The sequence below is a fragment of the Seriola lalandi genome, unplaced genomic scaffold (assembly GCF_002814215.2).
Source record: "Seriola lalandi dorsalis isolate HSWRI2012SDOR001 ecotype SW California unplaced genomic scaffold, Sedor1 jcf7180002054630, whole genome shotgun sequence".
Lineage (NCBI taxonomy): Eukaryota > Metazoa > Chordata > Actinopteri > Carangiformes > Carangidae > Seriola > Seriola lalandi.
The window spans coordinates 1,016,478-1,039,615 of NW_019525183.1; the positions used below are offsets into that span (position 1 = coordinate 1,016,478).

At 39.2% G+C, this 23,138-nt stretch overlaps 4 protein-coding genes across 5 annotated transcripts; 2 read left to right on the forward strand and 2 right to left on the reverse strand.

The window, feature by feature from the left end:
- Nucleotides 1-7,194: 7,194 nt before the first annotated feature.
- LOC111665376 (protein boule-like) lies at nt 7,195-11,603 on the forward strand. The gene is made up of 11 exons (XM_087177674.1): nt 7,195-7,218; nt 8,396-8,554; nt 8,992-9,083; nt 9,235-9,289; nt 9,400-9,475; nt 9,898-10,058; nt 10,421-10,489; nt 10,601-10,636; nt 10,716-10,832; nt 11,161-11,253; nt 11,457-11,603. Exons 1-11 carry the CDS (start codon nt 7,195-7,197, stop codon nt 11,595-11,597), a joined length of 1,023 nt encoding a protein of 340 aa, XP_087033800.1. The 3' UTR covers nt 11,598-11,603.
- Nucleotides 11,604-15,832: 4,229 nt separating this feature from the next.
- On the forward strand, nt 15,833-17,540 carry LOC111665240 (gamma-crystallin M2-like). Its single transcript, XM_023420170.1, has 3 exons — nt 15,833-15,856; nt 15,995-16,237; nt 17,210-17,540. The coding sequence occupies exons 1-3, from the start codon at nt 15,848-15,850 to the stop codon at nt 17,483-17,485; spliced, it is 528 nt and encodes a 175-aa protein (XP_023275938.1). The 5' UTR covers nt 15,833-15,847; the 3' UTR covers nt 17,486-17,540.
- Nucleotides 17,541-17,753: 213 nt separating this feature from the next.
- Nucleotides 17,754-18,662, reverse strand: LOC111665238 (gamma-crystallin M2-like). 2 transcript variants are annotated; one of them, XM_023420169.2, is made up of 3 exons: nt 18,587-18,662; nt 18,175-18,417; nt 17,754-18,088 (listed from the first exon to the last, which is right to left on the reverse strand). In XM_023420169.2, the coding sequence occupies exons 1-3, from the start codon at nt 18,593-18,595 to the stop codon at nt 17,819-17,821; spliced, it is 522 nt and encodes a 173-aa protein (XP_023275937.1). In that variant the 5' UTR covers nt 18,596-18,662; the 3' UTR covers nt 17,754-17,818. The 2 variants fall into 2 exon arrangements, with proteins under 2 accessions (XP_023275937.1, XP_023275935.1); XM_023420167.2 differs by lacking the exon at nt 18,587-18,662 and having other exon boundaries at nt 18,175-18,447.
- A 1,888-nt stretch (nt 18,663-20,550) lies between these two features.
- LOC111665352 (gamma-crystallin M3-like) lies at nt 20,551-21,895 on the reverse strand. Its single transcript, XM_023420334.2, has 3 exons — nt 21,869-21,895; nt 21,416-21,658; nt 20,551-21,045 (listed from the first exon to the last, which is right to left on the reverse strand). The coding sequence occupies exons 1-3, from the start codon at nt 21,878-21,880 to the stop codon at nt 20,773-20,775; spliced, it is 528 nt and encodes a 175-aa protein (XP_023276102.1). The 5' UTR covers nt 21,881-21,895; the 3' UTR covers nt 20,551-20,772.
- Between the last annotated feature and the right edge of the window lie 1,243 nt (nt 21,896-23,138).

Genomic DNA, 23,138 nt, shown 5'->3' on the forward strand with positions numbered 1-23,138 from the left:
GTGGGGGGTGGTGGTAGAGGAGGTGGTTTTAAAAGTTCATGCTTCTAACACGCAAGCTTAAATCAGCGATGCAAGATGATTTCATCGTAAGTTTTAAGAAGAAGAAAACACCTCTTCTCTATTCAACTTGAAATGTATTTCTGCTTTTACCGCACTTCTTTACAGGAGAGGAAATCTTAAACACATGAAGTCAAAGAATAGATTTTCATGACTGGAAGTTCTAAACCTCTGACCTGAGACTTTCCATAAACTTATGAGGCTTTGTCTTCAGAAAAACGAGCCAGTCATTGCCCCAGAATCACATAAAGTGAGTGTGTGTGTGTGTGTGTGTGTGTGTGTGTGTGTGTGTGTGTGTGTGTGTGTGTGTGTGGTGTGTGTGTGTGTGTGAGAGAGACTGTGGTCCTTGTGTCTTGTCACAGTGTTTTTTTCTCTTTCATCTTTCCATTCTTTACCACCTCCTTCCAAACGATATCGTTCCCCTGAAGGCTTATCCGTGCCTGCGGGATGCCACAAGCGCTTTCCATTGTTTTCGTTTGTTAAAATAGCAACTGTGGATGTTGCATGATGAGCAGTGATGTGACAGTTATTGTCTTGTGCTTGCTGTAATAGTCTTTGTTGGGGTGTGATGACACATTAGGAGGTGAGAAGGCTACAGGTCGGTCAGCACTTCGGACTGTGTGTGAATGTCCGTCAGACTAACGACTGCTGATAGCTCCCATCCACAACATAACAACATATGTCCAGACTCAACATGTAAGTTCTAATGAGCGTTCCTCTAATACCACCAACACACCAACAAAGGAAAAAGAAGGAGGTACAGTAAGAAGGAAACAAAGAAGTTGAGTACACATAAACAGGCTGTTAATTCATCCACAACAAAACTGCACACACTGACACACAAACACACACACAGACACACGCATGCAAAGTGCAAAAGCATGTTGCCAAAGTGAAGCTGTTTACTTCCTCATCGCTCATAAATTATACACATAAACACACTCATTCACACACACACACACACACACACAGGATGCACAGGATCTCTGACAAAAGTGGAGCGGTTTTGTTTTATTTCTCTGTTGCACAAAAAATGGAACTGATTAATAATCATCAGTGATCATTAGTGACTTAGAATTAACATGAAGCAGCAATAGTGGAATTTTAATAAAAAAATGAACAAAAACATAAATTATGTCCATTAGAGGCCAAATGAAAATTAGTAATGTATGCAAACACACAATGCACAAAAGGTAGTGATGATAATTGATGAAGATGAAATAAGATAATATCCATATTCAATGTGATTTGTGTTATTTTTCTGTCATTTCCAACCTGTTTACTGTGACTTTCTGAATCTTGATTTGTAATTATTTTTTTTAACCTATTACAGTTGATAGCGCGTAGCTGCAAGGGCCTCAAAACCAACCACGATGGGAAAAGGTGAGCTACTTCCTGTATCACAGAGCAGCTTTAATGTGATTTTCAGCTCTAATTAGAGTTAAGTCACTTAGTGTGTTGTAATGATGTTTGGCTCACAGAGCAGCAGACGCCGTCCATCAGCCAAATGAAATATTAAACTGACCTACCGCTGGATTACGTGTGTGTGTGATTGTGTGTGTGTGTGTGTGTGTGTGTGTGTGCGTGTGTGCACATGCGGATTCATATTTGTAGTTGTGTCAGGAGACCTCCATAGCGCACTGTGCGTCCATTGCTGCCACATAGACTAAACACACAAAGAGCGACAGACAAACACACACGTACACAATTTCTGACCTACATTCACTATACACAAACAACAGGGTGTCAGGAGGGGCAGGGCAACAAATGTGCATGTGTGTGTATGTGTGTTGGGGGTGAAACTCTGCAGGTGCACTGGGCTGTGAATCTAATGCAAAATTAGTGTTATCTTCCTGCCAAATAATTCATGATCCCGCATCTGAAATGATAGCAGAATGACTCGACTTGTCATCCCCTCGGTCTTTGTCACTCTCCCCCATGAACGATGTTTTATTCAAAATGTCACATGGAGCAGAAACTAGTAAATAAGTACAGCTACAATTGGCAATTCTCTGGTTTGATCCCAAGTGACTTTTAGACCTGATTTGAGCCACAGACGGTATATAAAGGGAAGTGAGATGACCTTGACTTTCAGTATCTATAACCTTTGTGAAAAATGCTTAATTAAGCAATTCTTTCTTTCAATTTCTTCCTTTAATCATAAAAAAGGTTTGTTAAAGGTTTTGTATGTGGGTTCATAATCAGATCATCACTGTAGCAGATTTTCAGATGATATTTAAGTCTTAGTATATCATAGAATCGTAAAAGCCCCCGAGACATTTAAAAGTAGCTTAACACCCGCTTTAAAATCTTGTTTTGTCTGACCTCTGGTGGTTCAACTCTCGCCTTCCTGCAGTGTATTCGAGACGGTGTCAGTACATTGCGACATCGAAGAGCCCACAGCCACATCCATAGTCCTCAGTTACTCCTATAAAAAGCAACTTAACACCTCATTTTAGCTTATTTAGCAAGATGTATTCAAACCAATATATATATATATATATGTATTTCACACACTGCTAATGTCGGTCTGAAAATGGCCTTCAATCAGAAGACGTCAGTGAAAGCATTTTTTTTCAGTTTAGTGCAGCCATTCTTCCCTCTGCCATGTGGATGATAGTCATTGTTGGATTGTGAGTAATGACAGTCTGCTTGTCAATAAGGGAGTAACATTAGTTTGACAGAACATTCTGATTTCTTAGGAAGGAACGACCAGGAACCACACCCCTGAAAATAACCAATGCAAGTCACGCTCCAGGATTACATAACGCAGAAACGTACCAAAGGTCAGTGGCAGTACAATTTTGTACCTGCTATGTCCAATAAAGAAAGTAATAGGAGGTCAAATCAAACAGCAAGGCAAGCTGGCTTTAGTTTTAGTTCACTGGTCACAGCCCAGTTGAGTGTGTTTCCTTTATTATAGGTCAGTGTGAGCACACCCACTAACTATAGCCAGGGCCCCAGCATATAAAACCCTAAATAATATGTCTACATTTAGAGAAATCATCGGGTGTCGCTGTGGAATGCAACACCATTGTGGTGAAGCATTTTCACAAAAGAACAAACAACCACTGGAGAAAGCCAGAGAGGGGACAATACACTGTAGTTATGTTGATATGGTACAATGTGACTGACACATGTTGTTTTTTCGTTTTTTTTGTTGTTGTTTTTTTAATGGGCGTAACCAAGAATAGTCTAGTTGTGTATGAAAATGCCAATAATTTGTATCATGCACAGTATAACCCCCCCCCCCAGCAGTTATTTCAGGCTAACAAGGCCAGACCCCTATCCAAATGAATGGGGAGAGATTTCTGAACTGAAGAGGCCTTTTGCATGAGAAGTGACACGTCTTCAAGAAAATCAAGCAAAGCAGTTGCCTTCATACAGCTCTAAGAGATACTATGACTTGGATGACTGGCTAGCTGTTTCCATCTGCTTTCAGTTTTCATTCAAAGCTAAGCTAACATCTGTGACATCATGTATAACAAGTAGTCCTTAAGTGTGCGTGCAGGTTCATATCTATACACCGTCGACTGCTGATGCATTTTGAAGAACACAACAATAATTTAGATCTTCTCCTCTGAAGTTTCCATGTAATACTGAAAAAAAGTTTGGTCTTATAACGGTGGGTCATCTGGTCCACAGTGTGAGGGTTAACGGATCTGCAGTCATTTTCCCAGTGCTGCAGAAAATGAATGGGGCTGGGAATAAGTTGAATATGAAGAAACAATGCTACGCAGGCGACATATGATCTTTGTTTTGTCATTAAGCAAAAGCTGACCAGAGGTAAGTTCAGCAGAAAAGCCTTCCTTCTCTCACATCTTAAACAGACACATGATTGCATATACACATATTCACACTCACAGCCACATGTCTCAGTTGCTCATATATACCAGGGAAGTCCTATGATTGTAACATAAACAAAACAGAGCCCAAAGAGGGAGGTCTGAGTCCTGTAGTCACCTGAGTATTCCCAGACATGAAGGTGTGTTTATGAGTGTATGTGTTTTCTTTTTCCCACTCCCTCACATGCAAAAAAAAAAAAAAAAACAGCTGGCCTTCCTGCCATGCTTTGCCCTACTACAAAGTCACTTCACCTCAGCTCATACGAGCTATTTTGTTGAACCATCACATCTTACTCGCAACCACCCCCCCCACACACACCTCCCCCAGCAAACCCACTGCCATTTAGAATAACAGATGAATAAATGGACGAGGGGGAAAAACAGTAGACTGAAACCACAGTGGAACTCAGTAATGGTCAGCCAGGCCCACCACGCCTCAGCAAATGTTTGTCCAAACCTGTTATTTCTGGCATTGTACTGTCTCAAAGAGATCATTTTATTCTCCGAGAGGAATGCAGCAGCTATAAATAGTCTGGAGATGAAGGAGGGGAAATCAGAGATTTGTAGAGTAATTACAGAGCCAGAGTCGAACCCTTCTGTTATGGCTCATTTTTCATCAACCTCTGTCTCCACGACTGTCTGACTGACTGACCGACTGAGGTAAAATGGTCGTTTTCTCAGCGCGACATGCACATCTGACCTGATATTTGACCTCACACTCAAGATTTAAAGACTTGTCATCAAACTCGAGAGAAGATGATGCAGTATAATCTTTGAAGTGGGTCCGAGACAAAACTATCCTCACAACAGGAACAACAGCATGCACCGAGTCAAGTGAGAAAACCCTTACTGGCTTCCCAAGTGAGAACATGGTCAGCTGAGTTTGTCTAAATGTGGCGGAACAAACCTTTTCACGTTGGTGTTAAATTAGGTGAAGGGGATGTCCAGTGTGGAATTGCAGGTAATGCCAAATTTCACAATTGTCAGTAAGGATGTAATGGTGCTGTCATGAACTGTGATAGAACATCCTGATCCCTTACAAGTTATCCAAGTTATCTACAGCAGCTATCAGTTTCATGTGCATAATTGCAGCTGTCTGAACAATCTTTTTTTTTTTTTTTTTAACATTTCATGCATTTTTGTGTCTTGGTGCAGGCTATTATAAAGGATTAGTTGGGTTTTCCTCAGTGTCAAAGTTGTGTCAAACAGTCCAGACATTCACCACTGCTGGTCTCTTGTGACACTGAGGCTGATTGGGATTTACCTGAGTCCTATATTCTGAGCAAAAAACATCCAAAGTCCTGTTGCTCTGTGTTTGACATGGTTGCCTGGACTGCTCTGGTACTTTTCCTCCAGCACAAAGCTCACTTCAGAGCCACATTACTCACATCGTGACATTTCAGATAAACAGCGCAGATGAAGAAATGCATTATTGCAAACAAAATGTTGCATTGAAACATCTAGTAACGCTCTATGGTTTGTGTCCAATGGTAAGAATGTAGACTGGAAGAAATTTTGCTGTGTCACTATATCTACGTGAATTCAAATTTGAAATTATCATCAAATAAAGTAATTAAAAAGGCACAAACACTCATGCACACAGAACTCTACATGTGTGATCACACAAGAAAGACATTAGTAATAACAATATAATAAAATAAGAACATAATATTAAAGGGAATCAAGCTAGAAACTAGTCAATACAAAGAGCGACCAAAAAATAAAATCCTCATTCACAGCTTCAATCCCTTTTGTTTTTAAATGAAAACTCAGCTAGACAAGTTGCCCTGACAACACTTGTGTCTTAAATCATATTTGTGGAGTATAAAAGGACTTTTAGCTTGTAAATTGCTGTAATTATCAAACATGCCCTTCTCATTTTGCACAGTCAGACCTTGTTGGCAAATTCACCCCGCAATTAAGAAAAGCTGGAAATAAATGACATGTAATGGTGTGGCCCACATTACTCAGATGCATACAAACAATCTGGAGAAAGGAGGTTGTAATGATGGGAAATGTGTAAGACAGGCAGACAAGAAATACACACTGAATGTCATAAGCTTTTTGTTGAGAGGAAGGGGATTTAAAAATGTAGGATTTGCAAATGTATCCAAAGTAGTATGGTTGTGTTCTAGCGAAACCTTAAACAAAACTCTCTGTTCACCCTGTTTTGTGTTGCTCATTCATTCCTGGTATTACTGGCTATGAATCGGGTGCTTTTCTCTCCGTTGGAAACACTTTGTAGGCTTTCTACTATCGCTTTGTTGTGGTCTGAGGGAGGAGGAGGAAGAGGTGGGGGACATAAGATGCAAATGACAATGTGTCAGAGCACTTTATTGCCAATCATAGAGAAATTATTGCTCCATGAGTATTTTACGCAACATCTGAAGAGGCTCCTTGATGATCCAGAGAAGAAAAGTAGCTCTGACTAAAATGTACATGCACTGTAGTTATTCAGTCACTGACAATTAAACATTTTGAATGCTGTGGTTAATATTTGTAGATCAATTATATAGCTGCTCTTATTAAAATGAGCTTATTATTTTCAAAAGAAAAAACTGTAAGTGTAAGCATACCCTTAAGTACTTTGCATAAGCTTTAACATCACTAAATGTCTAAAAACATTCTGTTCAATCTGTGAAAACTGTCAAGGTCTTATTTTCGTTATCAGTTTTGATATGTACATGCTACATGAAGACTGTGATGATAGGTGGCATATTTATTCACAGAGAAGTGGCGCCCTCGTGTGGGCAGTATGTAGTACTGCACAAATCCGGCTCGGAGTACTATTGTACAGATTCGACTTTGAATTTAAATTCTGATTAACACAATTTAAACTGGAAGTGCACACAGGTTTTTATCAGTGAGGTCCAAACTGTTATGAAACCATGCATATTTCCAGGATATCTATCTTCTGATACAGTGCCAATAATCCACTCCTATTGGAAGCTTGTTTTACAACCTACACACAGGTGATATGAATTTAACTAATTATGTGACGAATATACCTTTGAAGATATAAGTCCATGCTAGATAACATGTTTACAAAAAAAGAGGAAAGAAAGAAAGTTTAGATCTTGGTGAAGATAGAGGCTGAAACGTGCAGGGACGTAACTTGCGCACCGATGAGGTCATGTGTTAAGCTAGGGGCGCGAGAGCAAGTAGCAAAGGGTACGTTTTGGTTTAAAGAGTCAGACCGTTGGACAAATATCTTAATATAAGGCAATGATTTATTTGAGAATATTAACTGTGTAAGTTTTCAGAGGCAGACTTTAACCAAATGAATGTGGCTATGGAAGTGGAGAACCAAAACGCGGTGAGTGAACTGCCCTTACCGTTTTGCTAGCTTATCCTTTAGCTTATTTTTTAGCTAGCAAAACCATGTTGTGGTAATAAATAACGTCAATCAGTGTTTAAAAGTAATTAAGTACATTTATTTAAGTACTTTACTTGAGTACAATTTTGAGGTACTTGTGTTTTTCTTGAGTAAGGTATTCTGAAATGGCCATTCTGCATAATGTGTACTTTTACTTTTGCTACTTTATGTTTAGATGCTAATAGTTATACAGTTTTACTTTTGTTTGAGTTTGATTTGTAACAGAGTATTTTTACACTGTGTCACTACTTTCATTGAAGTAAGAGCTTTGAATACTTCCTCCGCCCCTGAAAGTTACTTAATCACTGTTACACTTCATGGTAAGATTAGTTCATCATACATTATGAGCCCCTTTCCTCCCCCAAACTCAGTTCCATTTACTTAGATCAACCGAGCTAGAAAATGCTAACTTGTGTAACTTGTAAGTGGTTCTTAGATATTAAAGTTATAAAAGTTGGAAATGTATTTAAAAGAGCTAGGAGGCGAACTAATGAGTGATGCTTGGTGGTTATTAAGTCATTCACCTATGGTTTAATTTTACAAAATAGTTTGGAGCTTATTGGACTTTATTCATGGAATTGGCAAGGTTATGTCAGAGCTAGATTGCAAAAAAGCTAATGTTGCAGTTATATTACATCTGCAGTTTTACTCACCAAAATCTGTGGAGTTAAACGAAGGTTCACCATTGTATGCCACCCTTTGTCATATTAATCACTGTCAAAAATAGTGTACAGAAATGAACAGTTAGCAGTTATATGCCACCACACCTTGAAGAAATCGTTAACTTTGACCATGTCCCGTTGCGTTGTAGTTTGCTAGCCAGATGAACTAAAGAGAATTTTTAAGTAGATGTTGTTGAGTAGGAATGGATGATGCTGCTGTGCTTGTAATTTATTTTGATCTGGTAACATATAATAGCAGAAGTAAGTGTCCTTATATCCAAACCCAAAAATGTCTTACTCCTCAAGTACGAAATCCCAGTACCCATCTACTTCCTTGTTGGGAAGAGGTGTTATCTCACATCACTCACCAGATCCAGTCTGAGTATAGTCAGTGTTTATTTGCCAACAAAGTGATTAGACCTTAGTGTCTTATTATTATTATTATTTTTTTCAAGTTCACATTCACCTGCAGCAGCTCCTCCACTCCTGATGAGTTACCTCCAGAAAACCATGCTGACGGCAATACTCACCGCACTGACAGCCCGACCCACCACACCTTCCACCTCGGCACTGTTATCCCCAATCGTATTTTTGTTGGGGGGCTTGACTACAAGGTGAGAGCTGCAAATTTGCACCTGCAAAGTGTCTGTTTGGGCTTGTCTTACTGTAGAAAGGTAGACACTAGAGAGCAGCAAATCATATAAATAAGCTAAGGTCAGGATGACAGAGTGGCCGGAGAATAAACAGAATTCACAGGAGGCCTACTTTTAGTCAGCAATAACACCAAATTCCTCCAGAAATAGATTTTAGACTGTTAATATGTAAAACAATCAACTCTCTATTGTTCAGATGCAGCCTGAATGATAGTCGATTTTCCAATATTTACTGTTCAATTTGTCTAAAATGTGCAGTGAGGTGCACCCAAAAAAGAACCTGTATAACTATCACAGATGCCTCCTGATGCTTATTGGTGCACACAAGTAGTGTTGGCTATTATAAATGATCTGAAGTGATTTGAAATTGTATGTGTGTGGTGTTTGTGTTAATGAAGGTTAATGAGAGCGACCTGCGACATTTCTTCTCTCAACATGGTGTAGTGAAAGAGGTGAAGATTATAACAGATCGTTTAGGAGTGTCAAAAGGGTGAGTTGATTCATTCCTGTCATATACAGACATTGACTGATAAATAATACATGCAGCCATGGTTTTCTGTCCTTTGACTCTGATCATTATTCACAGATTTACTGTTAGCCAGCTGAAACATAGTTTGTCTTGATTCTACCTCTTTGGACAGATATGGGTTTGTTACATTTGAGACCGAAGAAGATGCAATGAAAATCCTTCATAATGTAAGTACAACAAGCCATAAAAGTATCTTAAGTACATATAATAATGTAGTCTATCTAGCACACTTCGACTTTTAATATGACTGCTGTTCTCTCAAATACTCATATTAAAGGCAAATGGAATCTGTTTCAAAGACAAGAGGCTCAGCATCGGTCAGGCTGTCCGAAAGCAGCAAGCCTCAGGACAAAGTAAGTCAACAATCTGATACTGAAGCACCTTTTGACAAATGGTTGAATTATTTTCATTCAGTTTAGTTTCTAGCCATTTCCCTGATCACACAGTGGCACTACCAAGCTGCAACGTATCACTTTTACCTCACCAGTTTGATAAAATTCACTCACGGTTTATGATGGCCTGCAAAGTGATTTTGGTACAATTCCAAAATGCCAAGGTACCTTTTTACTGATACAGCAAAAAAATGAATGGAAATGCTTCTTCATCAGAACCACAACAAGAACCCTGGATTGAATAATTAAGTCAATTTTTAAAGCTCACCAAATACTGGCCTCTCCAGTTGTTCCCGACCCGTAAGTTGACATATTTGTTTTTGAAATGCTCAGTAAATGACATGGGTTTATGTTTATATTGTGTGGTTTCCTACTTTTCCCAGTTAAAAGTGTCCATGTGGCCAGCCCTGACCCTGCAATGCCTCTGCCAATGTCCTGTGGGTCCCTCTCCTTGACCACATCCACAGGCTATCCCTACACCTACCACAACGGAGTGGCCTACTTCCACTGCCCCAACATGAACCCTCCTGCCCACCACTGGCCTGTCAGTTCTCTCTATATCACACCCAAATAACACTTGACTTAAATAGAAATATTAAAGGACTGTTCATTTAAAAATATGCATGTCATTTGAATACATCATAATACTCTGTCCCACTCTGCAAGTTTTCTCTAAACTCAGCATTAATTGCTTTAATTTCATGACACTGGTAAGGTTATATTTGTATAATCATCCAGTAGCTTAATAGAAGTAGTACTAATAAGAAGTTTAGCAATACACAATAGAAATTAGCCGGTATAACATAACTGCAGTAAACATAGACATAAGAAACTAAAGACTTGAACTACCAGATCCTGCGCACTACATAGGAAATGTCTGATGTAAGTATTCTTCTTCTCTTGCAGCCTTCTCCTCCAGTGATACTCCCTCAGTCTCAGCCTGTCTACCAGCAACCAGCCTATCACCACAACCAGGTCAGCTAAGCCCATTTAGTGATCTATTGATCTCTCACCATGTCGCCATTTACCAAGTACAGCAGGGGTTTGAACTTTATTTAACAGTCTCCTTTTTTTCTGCCTCCCCAGTGTGTCCCAAACCAGTATCAGTGGACCGTCGCCCAGGTAAGCAAAATAAAGCCGTACCTTCTTTTTTGTTCTGGTGAACCCGTTGTTCACCTGTCGTCAATGTCTTGTTGTCCAGTCGCCGATCCCCTCCAGTCCAGTCATGTACTCCCAGCAGCCAGAACATCTGTACCAGCCCGTTGATGGAAGCTGTGTCCAGCCTTCTCTGCCTGTCATGGAGGACCCGACAACAGAGGTACATCACCAACAAAAATAAAAATATAAAAACAGACATGAAAGGACGACTGTGATTCTGCTCCCATGGTAATTCTTTGGTGAAAGATTTGCTCTTTTAACTTATTGGAAGACAAACGGTTTATTGGTGGAGAGACATCTGTTGAGCTCATGGTTAAATGTTGTAGCATTTGTATGATTTTAACAAGCTAGATCCTGTTCAGATTGGATGTGTAATAGTGTACATTTTAAATAAAATAAAATGTTTCAGTTTGATTCTACTGGTTTTCTGAGTGTTTAGTAAACTTGTTCTGAACTGGAGCTGATTTCGGCCTGTTCTACTTCTGCAGTTTGTAGAGCCCACAGTGCAGCAGCTCTACCAAGTGTATCCTCAGAGAACAGAAGGAATGGCACCCATTGTTCTGCCACACGACCCTGGAAAGGTAAAAGGCACTTTTTACTATATATAACTAAGCTGTGCATAGAGGGGAAACGCTGCAAAACCACATGTTGTGATTGTTCAATGTTAATGACAAGTGTGTCTGACTGCCTGTATTCTGGACTGGACCACTGTTTCTCTTCTAGTATTCCTTTTCTGTTTGTGCAAACCTTCACTGAGTCTTAATGTCACCTTTTTTCTCTACAGAATCTGATGTTTCCACACTCGCGGATCCAACTGAAGCAGAAGTACCACAGACACGTCCACCACAAAGACTATCACTACCTGCCAGAAGCAACAGAGCCACCAGACGTCTCCATGTTTCACACCACCCATCCTCTCATGTAGGCTAAATCCCACAGAGCACCACAACCCGTCATGTCAGTTGCTCTTCCTCCTCCATGGAATTAACATATATAATCTATCGACTGTTTAACCCATGCCTTACAACACCAAACAAAGCCAAGGTAAGCTCACACCTTGTAGGCCTTACTAGACTGGCAGCACCCAGATCTGTTTCTGTTTCTGATGGTTTAATACAGTATCTTTGCTTTTCCCAAAAATATCAGTTAAATTTGATTGTGAAAAGCTGAAAACTAAATAGCTTATGCCACCAAAAAAATCTTTTTTTTAATTAAATTTATAATAGCTGTAAACCTTACCAATGTACAATATTGAGCAGATACCTTTTTTAAAAACTGGGTAGAAAATTTCTAATTATATTATATACATTTTCTATTATTTACATAAACTAAACAAAAAAACATCTGTGAACAGTACTTTAAAGCTCAGATCTACAGACTTTCCAATTTGATTTAGCATAACTTGAAGCCTTGTTTTGTCCTTTTCATTGCATTAGTGTGATAGCAGAAAACTCCTAACTACATATACACAAGCACAATGATGTAGCTGAGAAAATCTTTTTTTTTTTCTTACCATGTCAGTTCTTTCTCTTATTTTATTGTATAAAGGAGCTATGTAATGCGTCCTCTGGATATTTGGAAGGCAACAATGTTTATTTAACATGAGAGTATATGTTCAATGAGTCAATCCTAACAGTATTTGGATGCTCTGGATGAGCCTCTGTTTGGCTTCATCAGTGTTGGGACATCTCAGGATCCACTGTATAATTGGTCCTCAGCTAATTAATGTTAGAGCAGCGCTTAAAAACATTGTTTTTTTTTCGGTTTGATGATGTGAGGAAATTTGTCTGCAGTATTGTTACATGACTGGCCTGTATTTGTTTGAAACCAACTCTTAATTGGTTTTATAATATAAAACCAGCAATAAGAAGGTGTATTGTTGAAATAGTACAGACGTACAGCAACAGCAACATGACAATTTAGTATAGTCTATATAAAGTAGGCTGTTAGGTTGTTAGCTGTATGTTAGCAGTTTTGTTTTTCAGGAATCATAAATATTGATTATAATTGGAAATATAGATATTGAAGTTTGGCAGACAAAACTATGTAAGAAGCATTAAACACATTTGAGCAGGTTATGATATTTAAGCATGCAGAGACAGATTTGTAAGCACATAAAATGTTTCGAGTAACTTAATCAATTTGGTGTACTGCTGACATTTGCATTGTGCTCAATGTCATTTGTCAGTGTAAATTAGTTCACTTACTTTAAATGTGTTACAAAGTTGTTGTGCTCATGTTCTGGAATCTCAGGTTGTGTTGTTGAGTTCAAACGGGCTGTTTCCAAATGTTACACAAGCCTGCCTTTAATTGAATATAAAGTATATTCAATTTAAATGATGAATGTTACTGTAAACTATTTCCCATACACATTTTATTGCAAAACCTTTACTCTATTCACTAGTTCTCACTCCTAGAAATTCCCCTGTCATTTAGATTTATGTGTGCCTATAATTAAGGTCAAATGTACCCTAAAGTCTTTTTACACCTGCAGGAATACACTTGAAATTTTCAGTGTGCTTTTATGACATTACTATTTGTCTTATTGAATTTAACTACATTTTGTCTTGGGGCATTTTTCTGCTATTGGAAGCAGAAGGCTTTTTGTATAACCAAATAATAGCCTAATCTAAAATATTTTTGTGATTTGTTTACGCTCTGTTGAAGAGATATATCTATGTAGTACATATTGAGCTCTGTATATTGGTGGTATCATATGATCATCAATCACGTTTTGTTTTACAGACATTATTTTTGTTTCCAGTTCTTGAATGGAAATAAATGTTTCCCTTGGTGTAGTGGCTGTGTTTTGCATTCACATGCAACAGTTCTTTATTAGTGATTGATTGGCTTTATGTTAGTGAATGGAAACCAGAGGCTGCCAGGAAGGGAAGAAAATACATATAACTATTTTAAGGAGTACTCAAGTGATGTAGTCTTGCATTTCCAGAAGGTTGGAAGACTCAGATTTAAAAAGAATGGTCAAAATCAAGCCAGCAGAGGCTGGGATACCCTGAACTGTATGGGTCATACTCCAGAAATGCTGAATACTACTTCTCCCATAATGCAACTCCATTAACAAAAATCAATCTAACTTAATGTTCACTAGTTAAATCTACCTTTTTTCTTCTTTTTATTTTTCCCTTCTCTCTCGCTCCCTATTGACCAGGTGTCACCCCGTGTCACTTCCTGTTACTACATGTCCTGTGTGTATATACAGTATAACAGAAACACTGCAACACTGATCAACAGTGCTGCAGTTTTATTAGGTCACCATTGCTCTTCCATGTTTTACCATCTTCTGATGCAGATAGATTTGTTTATAGGATAAAGTGTAACCCTTATCATAATGATCTGAAGCAGTAGAAACACTGAGATGTATTTATGTGGGCATCCAATGGTATAACGAGTCGGGGGCAGTATTGGACCAGACCCTTGGCTTTGATGAATCAGGGTTTTTTATCTATATGAATGGCATCAAAATCTTGGCAGGGTAGCAAAAGCACCAAATGCCTGCTCATTAGAATGACAAAAGACTGAATCTCATGACCTTGGATTGAGGTTTATAAAACAGCACTGTGTCTCTGTGTCAGCTGTCTGTGCATGATGAGCTTGATACTGTTTCGAGTAACTTTTCATATTTTATGGAGTTTTACCTTTCTTTAAAGCAGAAATAGTTTTGAGAAAATTGAGAGTAACCTTTCGTATGTGTGTAATAGTGGACTGTAATGCGCAGCATTATTCCAAAAGCTTCCACATCAAAAACCTGTACCTCAACAACTAAAAATTTAAATTAAAATAGGCTGCTTATTGACATGCAAATATATATATAACTAATTTTAATTTCAATTTCGCAAATGTCCTTCATAAAGCTTGCTGCAATTTCAGCAATCCAAACATGTATCATGCTCATTTTTTGCCAGATATCACAGAAAAATCTATTTCTTGTCGCATCCTCAGTAGCTTCTGGGCCCCCTGAAAACACCTCACTTGGAGCCCAGAAACAGCAAATAAAGTTATGTTCAAGGGCCCTTGTCCACCTTGCAAGTACAGCAGGTGTAGTGAAGGGAAAGCAATCCGCACCACTTCAGTCTCTCAGCTTGCTAGTAAGCAAGTTTAGCCATTAATTTATTACTAATCGTTGAACTCTTTAAGGTGATGAAATGCGTGGTCTGTTTACAGTGCATTTGCCTGCTACTGTATATTATGTAATTACTTCAGGCCCACCTGATCAAGAGAAATTAAAGTACAAAATAACGGTAGCTTGGGCTCTAAATGCTTTGGTACAAGGCATAAAAATACACATTGAATAATAGCAGTGATTGGTGTGTTTCTGTGAGCGAACACAAGCTAGCAAGTCTCTGCAGAGCTTTGAGCTAATTGCTAGTCAGCAAGCTTACATGCTCACAACTGCATTGCTCATGCTGATGTTAATGTTGTCAGTGTTAAAGCATGTATAATGAAATTGCTAAGTTAGTTAGTGCTTAAGGCGGATGGAAATGTCATTATTTGGTCATCAATGATAATTTTTCCTTATGGTGCAAGGAAAGTTAGGATCAAAATTCATCCTGCGAGAAACATGAATGTTTACTAAATTTCATTGCACTCAACCTAATAGTTGTAGCGACATTCAGCCTGGACCAGTGGTCGACTGGTTCTTTTATGCTAGTCACATATCTTGCAAAAAAATTGAACACCAAGAGTATGACACATTATTATCTGAGATTCACTGTAGTAAATATGGATAAAAGTGCTTAAAATACAAGCAGCCTGAGGGATAAATTAATTTATCTTTTCATCTGAAATAATCCTGTATGGTTTAATAATAATTTGTGGGAGCGGTCGAGGCACGTTCTGGCCCTGGCATATAGTGTTAGCAATCTTTTTGAGTGAAAAGGACACAAATGACGCCTGTTGTTTTGCTGATACTGTGAACAGTGCCCCCAGGGTCACTCTCACATTGTGGTGTTTTGATGAATAGTGATGAACATGGGGAAAACAGGACAACAATAACTCATCACACTTTGGTGCATCGCTATACATAACCAGATTTGTGTTATGAAACCTATTTGGATGACAATACTTTATGCTGTGCCATCACACAGTAACTATATAAAAGGACAGCGGTACAGAGAGCGTCTATTGAGCATCCATCTGGCCCCCACTAAAATAACAATGGGAAAGGTAAGCTAATTATATGTTGCTACTGAAAATACAGAATGGAAACATGTAAGCTTTGAGATGTTTTTAACAAAGTGGGAGTTAATAATTAATCAATGCAAATATTATATATATATATATATTTATATTATATATTTGCAGATCATATTCTACGAGGACAGAAATTTCCAGGGTCGGCACCATGAGTGCATGAGCGACTGTGCCGACCTGCACCCCTACTTCAACCGCTGCAACTCCATCCGGGTGGAGAGCGGCTGCTTCATGGTGTATGAGAGACCCAACTACCTGGGCCACCAGTACTTCCTTCGCAGGGGGGAATACTCCGACAACCAGCGCATGATCGGCATTAACGACTGCATCCGCTCCTGCCGCATGATTCCCATGGTAAGCCTCATCCAGCTGGTACAGAAAGAGTATGCAGGGATGGATGTCAACAGATATCAGGAGGTTTACATAAATATATTGAATGTAAATCTGTATGTATCAAACTAAACTTACACAACATTTGGGGAAAAAACTCAGTAATAGATGTCTGTAATGAACATGAAAAGTAGCTAATAGTATGCTTACCTTAAAGATTGTCAAAGTCTTAAAACTGAGAGACTTTTGGGACATAATCTTCAAAAACTCACGTTTGATTGAAATCCCCCAGAGTAAAAATATCATGAGCTGTGGTGGAAGATGAGCTTAGATCAGGCTGGTTAAACTCCACCCATCTGGTACTCCATGAAGCTTAAACTGAAACTCTAGGCTGAGGTAGAACTTCTGGTCAAGACTACTTTTGCAAACCAGTCTTTGTATAACTGTGTCAGGGTTTTTGCGAGGTAAGTAGGACCCAAATGCAGCTAACACATGGGAGACGGGGCAGGCAGGTTTATTAAACAAAAATCCAAAAATGAACATGGCATGAACGTGACATGAACAGACGTGAACAGACGTGAACAAACCCGGAACTGAAAAGGGACGAACCGACACAGACAAAGGGAAGCACAAGGACTATATAGACAAGGGAGGCAAGGGTGATTGAACACAGGTGAAACACATTAGGGCGGGGCAGACAATCACAGACACAGGACCAAGACAGGAAGCAAAAACACTGACACACATGGAAACCAATTACAAAATAAAACAGGAAGTGCAAAAACTCCAAAACAAAACTAACAAAAAGTGTCTGCCATAGCAAACCATGACAAACTGTATGTGTTAACCTGCAAATAGTATTAGATAATTGGGTATTTACACTTAGGGACTATTCATGAATTTCACATGTTCACAATCACCCAAAAATACGACAGTACAACACAATAATGAAACAAAACTAAAACAGTTTGACTCATACATTTTGTTCTTGTGCAGCATCGCGGTTCCTACAGAATAAGATTGTATGAGCGTCCAGATATGGCCGGCCAAATGCAGGAGGTGAGCGACGATTGCCCCAACGTCCAGGACCGCCTCCGTATGTCTGACATTAATTCATGCAATGTGGTCGACGGCCACTGGCTGCTGTACGACCAGCCCAACTACAAGGGGAGAACCTACTACCTGCGACCCGGTGAATACCGCAGATACAGCGACTGGGGCGGTGCCAGTCCAAGGATCGGCTCACTCAGGCGAATCACTGACTTCAACTAGAAGTCTTCTGAACCTTCTTCCTCTCTCTGTTCTCAATAAACATGCTGGGCTTAAACTGTGTGTATGCGCCTCTGTACTTATGTGTTTGTGTTTTAGTCCCTTTCCCCTAACGTGTGATCCACCCATGAAATAATAGTTTTATAATAATATTCTGGAAGGTTTTGTTTTACACTATTAGTCTAAACCCTCATGTACTGATTTCTCCACTTTCAAAGCACTGAACATCTCGAAGAGCCTCAATAAAACAGAAGCACATAGAACTATTGGATAGATTTATTGACAGTACTTTATTGGCTGTACTTCACATAAACAGTGTGCAAACATCAGATTTTCTCACATAGTGATGCGTCTGATGGATCCCACCCTGGGACTCATGCTTCCCCACTCATTGAACCTCCTGTATTCGCCAGGGCGCATCAGGTACTGGCGTCCCCTGTAATGGGGGTGTTCGTAGAAGATCCAGTAGCCGTCCATCACGTTGCAGGAGTAGATGTCATTGAAATGGAAGCGTTCGTACAGGGAGGGGCAGTCATCAGTCAGCTCCATCATCTGGCCTCCGAACTCTGGGCGCTCGTAGATCATCATTTTGTGAGAGCCTTGGTGCTGCATAAAAGATGAGGTCATATATTTGCCTCTAGAGCAGTGAAAAATATTAAAAGAAACTTTAAAAATGCCCAACTGAGGCTTACCATGGGGATCATACGGCAGGAGCGCACACAGTCGTTGAATCCCATCCAGCGCTGGTAGTCTGGATAGTCGCCCTTCCTCAGGAAGTACTGGTAGCCCATGTAGTTGGGTCTCTCATAGACCATCCAGTCACCGCTGTCCACTCTGATAGAGTTGCAGCGGCTGAAGTGGGAGTGCAGGTCAGAGCATTCGCTGCTGCACTCATAGGAGCGACCCTGGAAGTTCCTGTCCTCGTAGAAGATAATCTGGAAACATATCATTCGAGGGATGTTTGTAATTTTAGCTCATTGTTGGTTCAAATTAAGGAAAATATGCATACTGTACCACCTAAAAAACATGCTTCCAGTTTCGGCTGAGTAATCCTTGCAGGTATGCAGAAGCACAAAAACCACAGAGCAAAAAAAGCAGCCTTACCTTGCCCATTGTGTCGGCTAACCTTGGTCACACTGTAGCAGCAACCGAGGGCTCCACGCTGCCTTTATAACCCATGGATGACCTGTGTCATTGTGATACAGAACAATGACTGGGCTCGTCAGCTTTTTCTGGCAGAACAACTTTTTTTGTTTTGCGTGGTCAACAAAGCAAATCAGCTTTTTTCCTTTCAGCAGAGGTTTACCCATTGAATTTGCTCTGGTTAGTGATAGAACACTCACTGAATGTACAAAGAAACTAAAAAATATGTATAGAATAACGTCAATAAATCTGGGACTTTAATGAACTTGTGTATTTATGACTTTTGCGGTTGACTTTGGACATAGACGATATAAGAGAGAAGTTCATTTATTTAGTTACAAAGTTAATTTCTCCATCTCCAGCTAACGTATATCTTTAGTATCTTAGTGCAACAGAACACATAATATTATACAACATGTGAAATCCCTCTTAATGCAGGTGATTGAGGCACTGGACATACTGTATGACCAAGGCTGTAATGATTCCGTCATAACAGTGAGAATACAACCAAAGATGCGGGCCTTGGTTCGCATTCCTTTTTTATGTTTCATGACACATTTTGACTTGAACAGTGCAAATGTTCTTTTGAATATTCAACATGATGCCACTTTCCTGTCCTGTGAAGTGAACACAACCACTGCCTTTTCCTCTAAACACGGCAGCACCTTTTATAAGATTTACTAATCAGAGAATATTGTTTTCTTTATGTCAGCAACAACTTGTTTTACAGAGATTCTAGTTCTTTCAGTTTTGCTTTTGTTTGGCTTCAATCACCCATATTGTTGATATATTCTATGGACTAAGCTCTAGAATGTTATTTCAGTAGAGTCTGCACGTGACAGATTTTAAACTCAGAGCAGCGGCAGCTTCAAGTGTAAACGGCTATTAACAGCACGTGGATCAAGACATTTAATTGAAGTAAATTCTGTCTTGACAAATTTAACATATTATGTGGATTTTGTCTGGTTAAAACATCTGCAAACTAATCAGTGTAGTATATGTTCTGCAGTACACGTGGACGAATGATCGATGCCATCACATGCTTAAAAGCAGCATTGCCTAATGTAGACACAGGCACATGCAGTATGGGCCGATGCATGTCTTTTACACACTGTGCACTTAAAGTAAACTACCTTGTTAAACTGTATATAAATCTTTTATATTTTATATTACGCAGAAACCCCATACCTCATAGATGTATGGAGCAAAAACAGGTTAAAATGTCATAATTGGCCTTGTTTATATACTTTGAGTAATGTCTATAAATTGTCAGTTATATGGCAAAATGTGTAGCTGTTACTGTGGTTGATGTTAACAGTAAAGTGTTAGTGCTGGTATTCAGTACAGTGGAAACTGTAGACGACATGGAGGCGGTGTTGTTGTTGTGTGATGGTCTTTATTATGAGGAACTCCCCGTTTTAATTGCTTTTCCCACTGTAATTACAACAGTGGAATTGGGTGCATGTAAACCTCTGCAAATATGAATGCAGCATTTTTAATTGCTTCAACAAAAATGTATGAAATATTGGTAAATGTAGGCATTTAAGTTACTTCATTTTCCTTACAATAGACATGTTGTAGTGCATATTTTGTACAGTTTCTGATTATTACCTGCAAAAATACTGAGGGGGGGGGTTTAGTTTTACCTCAAATATAAAACAATATTCTCTGGGTGATGTATAGTTGTGTTTGTGATGTTATATATTCACATTTGGGGTTCTGTAAATTGGCTCTATACACTTTCACCCCATGTTTGTATTTGGATTTTAGCCAAGTTTCAGGAAAATAACCTCACGTTTAGTATTGCATGAGTGGATATATGGGAAACATGGACTAACTATATGTTTATCTATTCATGAAACTGAATACAACCAATTGGGCAAGTCAGTTATCGGAATTGTGTTCAGAAATAATTCACAAAGATATGCTGCAAATCATTTTATTGTGCGCGTCACACAGTAAAAGAGGTAAATTCATCGTGGCTGGATTGCACAGTACAACTGGAACTACATGCAAACAATGCACAAATCACAGTTTCAGGATAAAAACAAGGCTTTTTCTTTTTGCCTCTCACTTTGACAACTTGTTTATATTAATAAAACAAAGCATCTGCAAAACTTCTTAGCTAAATATAAGTCATGAGACAGTTAAGATTCTGTGATGCGTCTGATTGAGTTGAACCTCAGGTCATCACTGCTCATCTCTCTGAGGTTCCTGTACTCTCCTGGCCTCAGGTAAAACATCCTGCCCTCGAAGTTTGGCTGCTCGAACATCAGCCAGTAGCCTTCCATCACGTTGCAGGACTGCATGTCAGACATGTGATAATGATCCTGGATGGAGTCACAGTCATTAGTCAGTTCATGCATCTGGCCTTCGAAGTTTGGTCTCTCGTAGATCCTCAATTTAAAGGGTCCCTTGTGCTGTAAAAAGAACACGTAACAAATGGAATGAGATACATGAGAAAACTGTGGGAAAAAGTAGTGAAAATGAGAAACTCAGTATCAGTTTCATCTGAAAGTTTTCTCTATATCTCAAAAGTTATCCTGTTTAGGAATGTAGGGTATAGAAAAGCAACTCATCGGTAGCTGCTTAACACTAAAAAATTTACTCCCTAGCTTGAATTAAATTTTCTCTCTGCTTCTAGTGTCTGTGATATGCATGTCTGAACACATCCAAGACACACTGTCTCTCTTCTCATCTCATTCTGGTGAGTCAAACCATGTACATATCTATCTATACTACAGTACATACTTTCTATATTTTGGTTGGCAATATCATACTCATATTTACCACAGGGACAATGCGGCAGGACTGAATGCAGTCATTGAAGCCGATGGTGTTCTGATACTCGGGATACTCTCCCATGGTCAGGAGGTACTGCAGCCCAGTGTAGTTGGGCTGGTCATAGACCATGAAAGTCCCGCTCTCCACCCTGCAGGAGCTGCATCGACTCAGATGAGAGGCGATCTCAGAGCAGTCGCTGAGGCATTCATACGAGCGGCCCTGGAAGTTCCTCTCCTCGAAGAAGATGATCTAGAGAGAAAGACACAGATTGTGTTTGGGTCCAACGTTAGAAAAATCTCCAGAGCGAAACATACAAGAAAGTGCTATGTTTGTCGCAACAGTAACAGAAACAGTGTTGCATGGCAGATGTTATTTGCTGCAGTATTTTGGTACATAATATTATTGAGCTTGAGGCAGTATATGTATCAGTTAGTTTCTGTGTCCTGCACCCTTCATTACCTTTCCACTCATGGTCAAGCTATTTGATTTCTGTTGTTCATCTCACTGGTGCACTGCCTTTTATGCATCATGTGACATGAAAAGAATCTGCCCCCTCAATTGTATGAAATAACTGAGTCAGCTTATCAGCATGGAAGTCCCTACGGTTTTATACATCAAAGCTGTGAACACTGCAGTCAGTAGTGATTAAACAGTAGTGATGTGGATTTTACAATAACAAAGCAAATTCTAGTTAGTGCATTACTTTTGTTGTTTTGCGCCATCATTTTCATTATAGGACATCTGTTTCTAGAACCATATATAACAGATTGACACAGACATATGCAAGATTGAATCAAATACCTTGATTGAAAGATAAAATATGTAATTTTAGGAAGAGAATATAGGCCTAATACAATCCTCCTCTTGCAAATGAAAAGAAGATGCAATGAAACACACATTTCCTCTGGTCATTGCACTCAGGATTTCTGCTGCTACAGCCTCACTCTGCGTGGTATGACCTTATGGTGGCTAATGTAATAAAAACATTTTGATAGATACTGCTGTGTAGTCAGTTCCCTGACTTTAATGCTTCCATACTTCCTCCATTACTGGTAATTACCACCAAATGAACATCGCCCTGCTTTTAGGATCTGTATGCAAAGATCAGTATTTATAGTGTTCTCTTTGTCTGCTTAAATATCACCCTTGCCCAATATTTTAATGACCCCAGATCTTTTCTCTTGTGTCACCATGAAGCCAAAATTTCCCATTTTACAAAGTCTAATGTGGGTCACTATGCCCAACAGCTGACAATATTCTACTGTGGAAACTCACAAGCTTCCCTCTGGACATAACGTTAACTTCGTACACAGGGTTCTCATAATCGAACGTGCAGTTTGCTGAGTACGTTCATGTTCTGAAGGAGTTTCAAGCTTTTAATTTTAAAAACCCCATCGCCTTTCCTTTAGCACTACCCTCAGGGCAAACGTAGCATTTTTAGCTCCACTAACTGGTAAGACTACAGAACCTGAAACCTCATCACTATGTTGTTGTTACATTTACTAGTGGTTCCAGTGAAGTGCTGTCCATCTCCAGCGACACTAAGTATTGGCACTGGAGATTGAACCAGAATCCGACTATGATACAGAATAATGATATTTACTCCTTAAAAGACAAAACGGTATCTTATTATTCTTGTCTTTTTAGTTTTGGCAAAGGAGAAATGCACCCAAATATCTATTATTATTATATTATGATTAATATATTATGGCATATTGTCCACTGCAAA

Excerpts from the sequence above, each read along its gene's own strand:
- LOC111665240 (XM_023420170.1), top strand. Across the intron at positions 16,238-17,209 it reads CCTGCCGCATGATTCCCATG|CATCGCGGTTCCTACAGAAT; the intron begins GTAAGCCTCATC and ends GTTCTTGTGCAG.
- LOC111665376 (XM_087177674.1), top strand. The coding sequence starts at position 7,195 with ATGGAAGTGGAGAACCAAAACGCG. Across the intron at positions 9,084-9,234 it reads CGTTTAGGAGTGTCAAAAGG|ATATGGGTTTGTTACATTTG; the intron begins GTGAGTTGATTC and ends CTCTTTGGACAG. Across the intron at positions 9,290-9,399 it reads CAATGAAAATCCTTCATAAT|GCAAATGGAATCTGTTTCAA; the intron begins GTAAGTACAACA and ends CTCATATTAAAG.
- LOC111665238 (XM_023420167.2), bottom strand. The coding sequence starts at position 18,432 with ATGATATGTTTCCAGATTATCTTCTACGAGGACAGGAACTTCCAGGGT. Across the intron at positions 18,089-18,174 it reads CCTGCCGTATGATCCCCATG|CACCAAGGCTCTCACAAAAT; the intron begins GTAAGCCTCAGT and ends TCTTTTATGCAG.
- LOC111665352 (XM_023420334.2), bottom strand. Across the intron at positions 21,046-21,415 it reads CCTGCCGCATTGTCCCTGTG|CACAAGGGACCCTTTAAATT; the intron begins GTAAATATGAGT and ends TTCTTTTTACAG.